At 39.3% G+C, this 13,166-nt stretch overlaps 1 protein-coding gene and 1 long non-coding RNA gene across 3 annotated transcripts in view; both read left to right on the forward strand.

The window, feature by feature from the left end:
- The window catches only part of LOC113076723 (tripartite motif-containing protein 35-like), a 13,514-nt gene extending 6,252 nt beyond the window's left edge, over positions 1-7,262 (forward strand). Inside the window, exons 3-6 of the mRNA XM_026249412.1 lie at positions 6,212-6,442; positions 6,525-6,547; positions 6,625-6,746; positions 6,928-7,262. Of these exons, the coding sequence (XP_026105197.1) occupies positions 6,212-6,442; positions 6,525-6,547; positions 6,625-6,746; positions 6,928-7,262 (711 nt within the window). The remainder of the gene's footprint in view (positions 1-6,211; positions 6,443-6,524; positions 6,548-6,624; positions 6,747-6,927) is intronic.
- A 985-nt stretch (positions 7,263-8,247) lies between these two features.
- On the forward strand, positions 8,248-13,106 carry LOC113076724 (uncharacterized). Of its 2 annotated transcripts, XR_003281232.1 has the most exons (3): positions 8,248-8,552; positions 10,169-10,290; positions 12,865-13,106. It is a non-coding gene; the product is annotated as an uncharacterized LOC113076724 (long non-coding RNA). The 2 variants fall into 2 exon arrangements; XR_003281231.1 differs by lacking the exon at positions 8,248-8,552 and having other exon boundaries at positions 9,477-10,290.
- Positions 13,107-13,166: the final 60 nt, after the last annotated feature.

The following is a 13,166-nucleotide window of genomic DNA, read 5'->3' on the forward strand; positions in this document are numbered from 1 at the left end:
AAGTAGATTATGTAAAGGCTGAAGTCGACTGGAGAGATTTTGCAAGAAACGACCATAATAATTTAGGAGGCCAAAAAAAGACCGTAATTCAGTGACGTTGTTTGGCTTTGGGGCGTATACAATCGCTGCTACCTTTTCGTCAGTAGGATGAAGTCCCTCTTTATCGATGCGGTGCCCCAAATACTCAACACTGCTTTGCATGAACTGACACTTGGAAAGTTTTACTCTGAGGCCATACCTCTCCAGTCTGGTAAGCACTTCATCCAGTTTCTTGATATGGTCCTCTTTTGAGCTGGCAGTGACTAGAATGTCATCCAGGAAACAGGTGACATGATCTAGCCCTTGAAGGATTTGATCCATAATGGCCTGGAAAATAGAAGGAGCACTGGCCACTCCATAACTCAAACGATGGTACTTGTACAAGCCCCGGTGAGTATTTATGGTAAGGTATTTCTCAGAGTGCTGGTCTAATTTTAATTGCTGATAAGAATGCGCCAATTCTCCCTGACTTCAGCCAGGGAACGTCCAAAAAAAAGGAAAGCTATGGCCGAAGGGAGGAAACGCCTACAACTACTAGGCATCGAGTCATTCCTGCTTTACCCGGCATCGGTCAAAGTACGTAATGGTCAGGAGCATTTGCTTTTTAAAACTCCCGAAGACCTGGAGCGGTTCATCGCGTCTCTGAACGTCACTACGGAAACGGTCAGCACTGCGCCCATAGAGATGTCTGATGAGTAAATTCGGCCTTCTCTGTTTCGTATTATAACACTTTGAGTAGGGATATAGGTTTAATCTTAGCTGTGATGGACACTCAGGTGAGAGATGCTGATGTTTTGAGTATCTGTTGCCACTTATAGTCCGAGTGCATGGCCTCGAATATATTTTCTTTCCAGGCAGGTAAGAGAGTGTGTTCTACCTCTCTGCAAGCTGCCGATCGTGTTTTGTTTTTTGGATTTCTTTTATTGTTTTTAATCATTACAATGTTAGAACTTCCAGGGTTTGCTGTTTTTGTTGTATTATTTATGTTTCATGGGGTGAAATACTCATTGATGTATGTGGTTGCTATGGTTACTTTTGTCTCATGTATAATTATATTGTGATTGAATGAGGGACGTTAATGTGATTTCGTGGAATGTTAACGGTCTAAACTCTCCCATTAAAAGATCCAAATGCCTAGATTATCTGCATCGCAAACGAGCTGACATTGCCCTAATACAAGAATCCCATCTCGAGGCTTCTGATGTCACCCGCTTTCAGAATAGACATTTCAAAGTGATAGCTTTCTCGTCGTATAATAGTGCCTCAAGGGGAGTTATTATTCTTCAGAACAGAAAATTCCCGTTTCTAATTGAGACAGCGGGAGGGGATGAAAACGGGCGGGTTACATATGCGTCAGGTTCATGGAATAATTTGAAAATGGTACTTTTCTCAGTATATTCCCCTAATAACTATGATGTAGATTTTTTTCCATCTCTTACCAAATCCCTCCTTAATTTTGTTGACTACAACTTGGTCGTAGGAATAGATGCTAATGCAGTTTGTAACCCCTTAATCGATAGATCCCTTGTCTCTGTTCATGGCGATCAGGCCTCGCAGTCGCTAAACGAACTCATTGCTGATAACGATTTATGCGATATCTGGAGAGTGAAGAATGAGAGCTGTAGAGATTATACTTTTTATTCAGCACGCCACAAATCATTTTCGAGGTTAGATTATATTCTGATTTCCAAATCTCTTATTCAAAGTGTAAACCATATTGATATTTTACCCATACTGATTTCAGATCACTCTGCTGTGATTTGTAATCTGTCTCCTCTGATTATTCCTTTAAACTCCAAAAGGTGGCGTATGAATACAACTCTTTTGCTAAATGAAGATTTTGTAAAACAGCTGCGTTCTAAACTAGCTTTGTTTCTTAAGGAAAATTCGAGCTCAGATACTAATCCACAAATCCTGTGGGAAACAACCAAGTGTTTTTTGAGAGGAAACTGTATTTCTTTTGCCTCTTATGTAAATAAATCCAGAGTAAAACAATTAACCAGTTTGGAGGCTCAGATTGAATGTGTAGAGAAGGATCTTAAAAAAACCTTTACGGAACGGAAAAGCAGAATCCTGGGGAATTTAAAAACTGACTACAAGGCGATCTTACTAAAAAGGGTAGAATTTTTGATGCACCGTACCAAACAAAACTACTATTTTAATGGAGAGCGGCCAAGCAAATTAATGGCATTAAGGTTGAAACGCAACGAGGCCTTGGCTTCAATAACTGCCATTAAGGACAATGCAGATGTTCTTCACACAGCTCCGGGTGATGTAAATAGGATATTTAAGGAATTTTATGAGCATCTATACAGATCTGAGGTGGGAGTGAATGAACAACCTATCACTGACTTTTTGTCAAATCTAGATCTACCTCAATTAAGTGAGCAGCAATGTGCTTTTCTTGATTCTCCAATAGAATTAAAAGAATTGAAGGAGGCTTTAGAGGTTATGAACAAGGGTAGGGCCCCTGGTCTAGATGGTTTACCCCCGGAGCTGTACCTGGCGATATGGGATTTGATTGGACAACTTCTCCTTGACTCCATAAATTTTGCTATAGGTTCGGGTTGCTTCCATAGAGATCAGAACACCGCTCTTATTTCTCTGCTACTGAAAAAAGGGAAGGAACCCTTATGCTGCTCTAGCTACAGGCCGATTTCACTAATTGGTACAGATGTTAAGTTATATGCTAAGGTTTTAGCCCATCGTCTGGGATCAGTCGCCAGCTTCCTAATTGCCCACGACCAGACAGGATTTCTTAAGGAACGTTTTGCTTCGGATAATGTGCGACGCCTTTTGAACATCATCGACTCACCCGACCCGGTTATCGAACAACGTGCTATTCTCTCGCTAGACGCAGAGAAAGCCTTTGACCGGGTCGAGTGGACATATTTATGGTCCGCTTTAACCCGTTTTGGATTTGGCCCTCGTTTTATTCATATGATTCAGACCCTATATGCTAACTCTTCTGCACGGGTTTCAACGGGGTTGTGTTGTTCGGATGCAATCCCGTTGAATAGAGGCACTAGACAGGGTTGCCCTTTATCGCCCTTGTTATTTGCAATTTCTTTAGAGCCCTTAGCGCAGGCAATTCGGCAGGACCATATTATTTCCCCGATTACTGTTGGTGACTCCAAGCATTCTATCTCTCTTTTCGCAGATGATATCCTTCTCTACATGTCCAATGTTTCCTCTTCTCTACCTCAGTGTCTTAAAATATTTAATGACTTTAGCGTCATAAGTGGTTACCAAATTAATTGGGGAAAATCTGTGTTAATGCCCTTGTCTACATCAACAAATACAGCATTAGCGTCCTCCTCGATCCCAATTAGTAAGACATTTAAATATCTGGGAATTCAGATCTTTCCATCACTGCAGACTATCCTTAAAGAAAATTATAGTTCTTTATTTACTACTATCAGACAAGATTTACAGAGATGGGACGTTATTCTAGTCTCATTACAAGGCAGAATCGCAATCATTAAAATGAATATCCTCCCTCGACTTTTATTTCTGTTCTCCATGATTCCTTTATCTCCCCGTATAAACTTTTTTAAAGAAATTAATTCTTTGATTACAAAATTCATTTGGAATAAGAAACGACCAAGAATTAAACTCTCAACATTACAGAGAAGATCTGACAAAGGAGGCTTGTCTCTTCCGAATTTTCAATTGTACTTTTGGGCATGTCAGCTGCGCTCGCTCAAGATTTGGTTACAGGTTGACTCACAGATCGCCTGGCGGGACGTGGAAGCATCAGCTGTGCTTCCACATCGGCTTCAGGACATTTTATTCACGGGTTTATCAAAAAAAGAACTAAGGTTTGGGAATACAACTGTGTCCAATTCTCTTAAAATCTGGCATGAGGTGTGCAAATTTATGGGAAGTTCATCTAAGTTTACATCTGAATCGCCGATCTGGCGTAATCATAATTTGCAATCTGACAACAGACCTTTTGTTTTTAAGCCATGGTCCGATCAAGGTATACATACCCTTGGTGATATATTCAATAATCAGGGGCTAAGGTCTTTTCAAGATCTGAAAGAGTGTTATAATCTTCCTGGACATTCCTATTTTCTGTATTTAAGGTTGAGAAGCGCTATGCGTGCTTATGGAGTACCATGGAACTGCAACTTGGACTCTCACCCTCTGATGGACTGTGTAAACTTTTCACAGACACGAGGAGCAGTGTCATTCATTTACAACAGACTGCTCAAGCACAGCTGTAGAAAGCTCCCCATCACCACGATATGGGAAAAGGAACTGGCTCCTTGCAATCTAAATTGGGACTGGATATGGGACACTATTCCAACAATGTCAAAAAATCTTGCCCATCAGTTAATACACTACAAACTGCTTCATAGGGCATACGCTACTCCAAATATCTTGCACAAAATGAAGCGCTTGCCTACCCCCTTTTGTTCACTCTGTAATTTAAATATTGTGGGTACTTATATGCACATGTTTTATGAATGCCAACTTATTGGTAACTTTTGGGATGAGGCATTTCAAGTTGTGACAGAATTATGTGATAAGGTAATCCTTAAGCACCCCAGTCTTTGTTTGTTAAATGATGATGCGGATCTCGATCTTACTGTTAGCCAGCGTAGGATTCTTCACACTGCTCTAACTGCAGCCAAAAAAATAATCTTTAAGATTTGGCATGAGCCTACAATTCCAGCAGGTAAATTGTGGCTTATAGAAATTAAATACATTGCACTTTTAGAACTTACTACAGCAAGAATTAATAAAGCCAAACCAAAAACACTTAGGGCCTGGAGTGAATTGGTTACAAAGCTATCACTGATAATAACTCAATAGGTCTTCCTTATGGATTACTTCTGAGCGCTATCAAGTAGGAGCAGTGGAAATCCTGGAGCTGTGTTGTTGTTGTTTTTCCACCCCTTAACTTAATTTGTTTTTGTTTTGTTTTTTTAACAAGCAAACCCTGGTCTTGTACATAGTTATATGTGGCCACAATTGTGGACCTTGTTCAACTTTGGAAAATAAATAAATAATCATAAAAAAAAAAAGAATGCGCCAATTCCAGTTTACTAAACAATGTTCCACCTGCAAGCTTAGCAAACAAATCCTCTGTGTTGGGTAGCGGATAGGTTTCCTCCTCCAGATTCTGGTTTATGGTGACTTTATAGTCACCACAGATGTGGATGGACTTATCGCTTTTTGGCACAACTACGATTGGCGCTGCCCAGTCACTTTTGTCAATTTTAGATACTATGCCTGCTTTTTCCAGTCTATCCAGTTCCTTTTCCACCGCCTCTCGTAATGCAAAAGGAACAGGTCTAGTTTTCTGAAAGATTGGTGTTGCATCAGAACAGACTCGTATAGTTGCTTTGAAATCCTTAATGGCACTCAGTTTGTCAGAAAATACCTCTGTGTGTCATCTCAACACAGTTTTCACTGCTGGGTCAGAGGCTACTTCAGCTTTCTCCACATTGAAAATGTTTGGCCAATCTAACTGAATTTTCTCCAGCCAGTTCCGGCCCAGCAGAGCTGGTCTTTCCCCTTTCACAATGACCAATGGCAGAGTCACATTCTGCTTTTCATACTGCACTGGCACCTCTACCGATCCCAGCAATGGAATTCTCTCACCTGAATATGTAATTAGCTGCATGGTGGTTTTGCTTAATGGTAAGTGAGACAGGAACTCCTTGTATGATAGTTCTGACATTAGCGACACAGCTGCCCCTGTGTCCAGCTGCATGTCCATACACTTCCCATCCAATTTCACATTCACTACAATGCCTTTTTTCCATCTGAGGTTGTGTATATTGTATACACACCAAATAACTCTGATTCATCCTCTTTTCCTTCATTACCACTCTCTGCTTCCACATACTGTGTCTTCCAGCTGCTCTTTTATTTCTATAGGCTCTTACAATGTGTCCGATTTTTATATAAAATATTTGTTTTTATTCATACATGGTTGCCATGCTTTAAAGTCCCGTCAGTTAAAAATATTAATTCATGTTTCTTAAGTTCAGTAGATTTGCTTTCAAAAGATATAACTTCAAATTATATCAGTATCCATTGTTTCTCATTTAAAAGTATTTAAAACTTAATTTGCAAAATGAAGCTAATGAAATTTTGGTATTTGTGTCTCCAGAATAAGACAAGTGAGATGACTGAAATTAATGTGGTTTGATTTCAGTCTCAAGCTGAGCAAACAGAGCGTCAGATTAAACAGCAGTTTGAGAAACTTCACCAGTTTCTCAGAGATGAAGAAGAAGCTACAATCACTGCGCTGAGGAAGGAAGAGGAGCAGAAGATGCAGATGATGAAGGAGAAGCTGGAGGAGATCAACAGACACATCTCAGCTCTTTCACACACAATCAAAGACACAGAGAAGATGATGAAAGCCAGTGATGTCTACTTTCTGAAGGTCTGGTTTCAGGTGATTGATAGATTGATTGATTGATTGATTGATTGAGTTGTTGTTGATAAATGGTCTGTTGGTTCTGCAGGAGTTTCCAGTCTCAATGGAAAGGTGAGTGATCTTCTGGTGTCTCTGGTCTCTCTGCTTCTGAAGTCAAAGGTCAGTTCTGATCCTTAATGTTCTTCCAGAGTCCAGATCCAATCACAGCCGGATCCACAGACACCTTCTGGAGCCTTGATTCATGTGCCACGATACTTGGGAAACCTGCCCTTCAGAGTCTGGAAGAAAATGCAGGAAATCGTCCAATACAGTGAGTCTGCAGAAGATCTGAGCTCACATACAGATAAACAAATGCATAGCAACTGTCTGATGTGTTTGATCAACAGGATGGGTGTCATAATTCGAAATCATAATCTGTGTATAATTCACTCCTGTTATAGGATGTTATGTGAACATTAGAATAAAACTTTCTTTTGATTGTGTCCCATCAGCTCCTGTGATTCTGGATCCCAACACGGCTCATAGAGATCTTGTTTTGCCTGATGATCTGAACGGTGTGAGTCACAACAAGAACAGTCAACCTGTTCCTGATAATCCAGAGAGATTTAACTGGTATCCCTGTGTTCTGGGTTCAGAGGGTTTTAACTCAGGAACACACTACTGGGATGTGGAGGTTAAAGGGTGTTTAGTCTGGATTCTTGGAGTAACTACAGCATCAAACCAGAGGAAGGGACGTGATTGTTTTAACATTGATGTCTGGAGTGTGGAGTATGATCAGGAAGGACTGTCTGAACCTTTTAACTTTCGTGTTGAACAGTACCCTTGAGTATGTGAAAGTGTATCTGGACTATGACAGTGGAACAGTGTCATTCTCTGATCCTGTAACTAACACACATCTACATACATTCACAACCACTTTCACTCACACACTCTTTCCATTCTTTAGTTGTTATCCATCTCTGAAAATCTTACCCTTAAATACAAGGATCACTTACTTTTAGGCTTAAAGATGGCTTAAGGTGGGATGTTAATGAGTTAAATTGCTGAAATTAGGATCTGAGCCCACCTAAATATCTGTCTAGCCCGCCCAGTAATAATTTTGATAAATATTACATTAATCTTTGTGTGCAATGATTAAAAGCAATCTGAGGCTGACTGCATGTTGAGAGGTTTATAGCAGAACTAACTTCCTCAACCAATTATAAAATAACAGCAGAAAATTGCAGTACTTTTCCTTTTATTATTTATTATTATTTAGTCATTTAGCAGATGCTTTTATCCAAAGGGACTTACAAATGAGGACAACAGAAGCAATCAACTGTAGCATTAAGTTTGCAAAACGTGCATCAGATACAAGGAAGACAGACAGGACTGGATCTTTTGCAATTATTCACAATGTACAAAATTACACAAGATGCAAACCCTTTTAAAACAATTTGGTCCATTTTGGTGAACTCATTCAACCAATATATGAAAGTTATATAATTACCACTTGCTCCTGTTCTATGATACACTGTAAAATTTTTCCAGGATTTCACAAGATATAACTGTAATATTTCACAGTTAATTACATTATTACCACTTCACAGGCTTTAACTGTGATAATTCACAATATAATACCGTATTTAGACTTTTACTGTGAAAATAATGCAGGCGCGGGGCTTTTACAAGAAACTACTGTGAATGCCGTCTTTTTTGAGTGGCAACTGCGGCAGCGTCATCAGAGCTCTCTGATCTACGTGGTCTCATTCGGTGGATTCAGACAGCGGTAAGTGTTTAAATGTCAAACTTTATCAATTTGATGTTTTTTTATATGATAGTGCATGTAATTTAAAAGTATGAACCAAATTAGCGTTAGTTGTAGGTTCTGTTGTCATGTTTTTGTAACTTAGCTGGAGCAGACTTGCATCGACGTTTAAGCGCGCAAATTTGAATGAAAAGACGTTGGTTGTAGTGTTAATTATACCGTATTAAGTTAACTGTGAGATGTCTGATTAGATACACCGTCGAACATTTAACTTTAGCTTTACTTAAAGCTTATCTTAGTTACTCTAACAGCGTTCTCTCTTTTACCACAGCATTTTCTACATTGACCGAAGATAAATAAAGTTATAAGGTAAGATGTGGCCTTAATGTGGGTATTATGACAGTTATTATCAACTAGATAAATTATGGGGTTTGTGGATTTGGGCAAAGGTGGATTAAATTCATCTCAAATTAGTAACTTTATAATTTTCTTCCCTGCTGTGTGTGTGAAACGGAGCAACCGTTGTCTTTCTCGTCAACAGAAAAATGAATGGGGGGCTTCATCCAGCTGAGTTCACGCAGCATTTTCAACCGCCATTTTTATTCGGATAATTTTCAAAATATTACTGTTATTGTGTCATGAAATGTAGTTTTAAAAGTATTTCAGGCGAGAATGTAGTTGTTTTAAACTCAAATATGCGGTTTATTTATAATGACAGCGTCTATTTAAAAAATGTGTTTCGCCGATCTCGGAGATGAGCTCCATGCAATCAGCGGGAGCTCCGTCATCATGTATCCGCCGAGAGTAGCCTTACCTCGGCTAGATCTTCTGACATTTGCCGCTGGCTCTGATGTGTCTTTAGTGGTTCAAGATAAAATATAATTCGTTTGGGGTAAAATGAAACGTATATTCAATTTATCTATTAATATGTTTTATATATATATATATATATATAGGTCATTTTTATTCCTGTCTCTATAGAAATATGAACTTTTGTCATATAGCTCCGGTTGACTGCTCACTGACAACATCTGTCGTTCCTCCTTGTTGAATGAGTGGAGAAGGGTATTCCTGCACAACCTGAGGCTGCAGGAACATACTGTTGAGTTCCAATTTTTCAACTCGGGCGGCAGACGCGAATTCGCGTCAAACGCTAAATGCACAAAAAGCACCATTCGCGCTTAACGCGCGTTTCGCGCGAAGCGCTCTATTCGCGCGTCAATTCGCGTCTTCCGCGCCGCGCTTAACGCCCCATTCGCGCCGCGAGACCTCCAAACGCGCGTAAATGCGCCTTTGCATTGACTTAACATTGAAATCATTCGCGCCAGACGCTCTATTCGCGTTTGGTGTGAACACAGCATTATACGCAGCTAAAACGCTGGTGTGGACGGAGATATTCGTTTTAATTCTCCGTTTCTAAACGAAAACGCAGTAGTGTGGACGGGGCCTTAATTTGTGTGTCTGTGCTGGAGACCAGACCAGATTAGACCAGAGACAAAGCTTAAAAAAGTCAGAAACAACTAGAAAACTGGGTGCTTTATTGTGAAAAAGATATAAGAAATGAAATGTTTATCACATCATCTGTGAACGGGTAATAATTCTAGGAGGAAGAGTACAAGTAGAAACAGCCATAGGGAGATGGACAGGCAACAGGCTCTTACTCCATCCTCTGCAAACGGAACATGTAAATTATGTAAATTGTTGTGTGCCAATGCTTTGCCTAGGTAAATCACACACCTCTACTTTGGTGAAGGTCTATTCTTGACTGTGTTTGTGATGGAAATGTTTTTCAGTTCAGTTCCATGCATTTTTTTTTCTGAATTGCAGTACTTACACCTGAATTACACCTTTGTTTAAACTGAGCTAACTTTAATTTGACTCTGTACTGCAAAAGAAGTGACCCACTGAAGGTGGTGACTGGGAACTGACACCTTTTTCATCACACGAATTAAACTAACAGGTTTCTTCTGTCTTTTTGTTTGTAGGTGCTTCTTGGGCATCAACCCAGAGACGGGCACAAAATCTAAGAGGCAGAGAGGTCACATGAACCAGCAAGTCTGCACTCTTATCAGGAAGCTCATTGACTTCGAATGGATGTCAATCTAATGTAAGCTGTGTTCCAATTTAAGAACGGACTAATGAAACACAGTATCTGTGTTAAAGGAACATGCTGACTTTTTGTGACAAGTCTATACATACCCTTCTCATCTCTGTGCTTGCCGTAAGTCTGTCTGAGGCACCCACCGCTAGCCTAGCTTAGCACAAAGACTGGAGGTAAACAGCTCCAGCTAGCATACTGCTCCCAATAAGTGACAAAATAACGCCAACATTTTCCTATTTACATGTTGTGATTTGTATAGTCACAGTGACTCTAACCATCTTCTAACCGTATACATACTGGAAACTATATTCTCAGAAGGCGAAGCACTGCTACTTGGGGAGTGATTTTCTCACAGCACCTGAGAAGCCCTGTGGTGAGGAGCAGAGAGTTTGCTCAGAATTGGAGTAAATCACTCCAAAGAAGTAGCAGTGCTTCGCCTTCTGAGAATATAGTTCCCAGTATGTATACAGTTAGAAGATGGTTGTGTCTCATATGACCTTGTTATTTGTACACACTGTGACTATACAAATCACAACATGTAAATAGGAAAATTTTGGCGTTATTTTGTCACTTATTGAGAGCAGTATGCTAGCTGGAGCTGTTTACTTCCAGTCTTTGTGCTAAGCTAGGCTAGCGGTGGGTGCGTCAAACAGAGGCACTCAAGGAGATGAGAAGGGTATGTATGGACTTATCTAACTCTGGGGGATACGGTGAATAAGCTAAAGTCCCAAAAAGTCGGCGTGTTCCTTTAAGCTAGATGTAGTTATGCAGTAAGAAGTTTACTGAAGCTATTAAAGGGTTAGTTCACCCAAAATTGAAAAATCTGTCATTAATTACATCCCCTCACGATGTTCCAAACACAAGAATTTTGTTCTACACAAATTAAGAAAATTTTAAGCAATATGAGAGCTTTCTGATCCCACCTATAGACTACTATGTTATAACCATTTTCAAGTCCGAGAAAGGTAGTAAAACCATCGTTAAAATAGTCCATGTGACTACAGTGGTTCAACCTCAATGTTATGATGCGACGAGAATACTTTTTGTGCCCAATGCAATCACATGCATGATCGAGAACACATCACGTGAACAGCATCGGATACTGGCACAGAAAGGAAAAATGTTGAATAAAGTCGGTATTCTATTTTGTTTTGTTTTGTTTCTGCGCAGTAAAAGTATTCTTGTCGCTTCATAACATTAAGGTTTAACCACTGTATACATATGGACTATTTTAACAATCTTTCCGGGCCTTGAAAGTAAAATAATTGCTGTCCATGGAGGATACAGAAAGCTCTCGGATTTCTTAAAATATCTTAATTTGTGTTCCAAAGATTTTTGGGGTGAACTATCCCTTTAATGTGTTCTATAGTGTCTCCTGATTTAATGTAGAGTTTAGACAGACTGCAAAATAAATGTGTAAAATTAATTGTTTTTACGTTTATTTGATTTTAACATGCCTTGATGTCTAAAAAACGTCAAATTTACAGTACTTTACAATAGTTTTAAGTGTAAATTTACATTACTTGCTACTGTGTTGAATTACTATGCAATTTAGCATGCAATTTTTGCTTAAAGGGTTAGTTCACCCAAAAATGAAAATTCTGTCAGTAATTACTCGCCCTCATGTTGTTCCAACCCCGTAAGACCTTCTCTCATCTTCGGAACACAAATTAAAATATTTTTGATTAAATCTGAGAGCTGTCTCACTCCTCCATAGGCTTCTAAGGGATTGAAACTTGCTGGCCCAGAAAATGTATTAAAAACATCATTAATATAGTCCAAGTGACTACAGTGGCTCAATCTTACGTTTACCAAGCAACGAGAATACTTTTTGTGCGCAAAACCCCCCCAAAAATAATGACTTTATTCCACTATTCATTTCCTTCTCTCTGGGCCTCGGGTGAATTCATGTAGTATAACAGCGTAGCGCTTCTGTGTTATACGTCACATGCATCACACACATGACCAGCGTCGGCCAATAGTGAGCCTACGTGTGACGTATAACACAGAAGCGCTACGCTGTTTTACTACATGAAAAAACTCAAGGCCCACAGAGAAGGAAATGAATTGTGGAATAAAGTTTTTTTTTTTTTTTTTTACGCACAAAGTATTCTCGTCGCTTTATAAACTTAAGATTGAGCTACTGGAGTCACTTGGACTATATTAAAGATGTCTTTAATACATTTTTCTGGGCCAGCAAGTTTCAAACCCTTAGAAGCCGATGGAGGAGTGATCCAACTCTCAGATTTCATCAAAAATATCTTAATTTGTGCTCTGTAATTACTGACAGAATTTTCATTTTTGGGTGAACTAACCTTTTAACCTCAATCATGTTACTTTCAGTCCTGTCACTCACGTGAAAAATAATAGGACTGGGTAAAAGTAACAGGAGTGATTAGAGTCCTGGTTTGTTGATTTAATATTAATTGAGAGTACTATTCACATTTTTTTTAATAGTTGAAATTACTTAAATTGTAGACATTTTAGGATTAGTGTTACAATGCGAGCACCATACTTACAGGGAGTCAGTCCACCACAGAGTAACTTAAACTTTTTGTCTTTCTTATCTTTTGTATATAGTGGATAGAACCCACACTATGCAGGTGCCAGCTGCGAGGGAAGGAGCGAGATACCTGCGACCCTCTCTATTCCCACCTTTTTGTCTTTTCTTTCATCTCTCTCCCTCACTCTCTCTTCTCTGTCTCTTTCTTTCTCTTTTGACACACATTCCTGTTACCCAGTGTCAATCCCTGTTGCCCAGTGTTTTATTCATGTAATTAAATTGTATTTTACTTCTAAAAAATAAAAGTTATGTCACTGTTTTTATCAGTTTTGTTTGGTCCATCATTTATGCTAAATCACAGTAATAGATAGACATTCAC

This window comes from Carassius auratus, unplaced genomic scaffold (assembly GCF_003368295.1).
Source record: "Carassius auratus strain Wakin unplaced genomic scaffold, ASM336829v1 scaf_tig00021009, whole genome shotgun sequence".
Taxonomy (NCBI): Eukaryota; Metazoa; Chordata; class Actinopteri; order Cypriniformes; family Cyprinidae; genus Carassius; species Carassius auratus.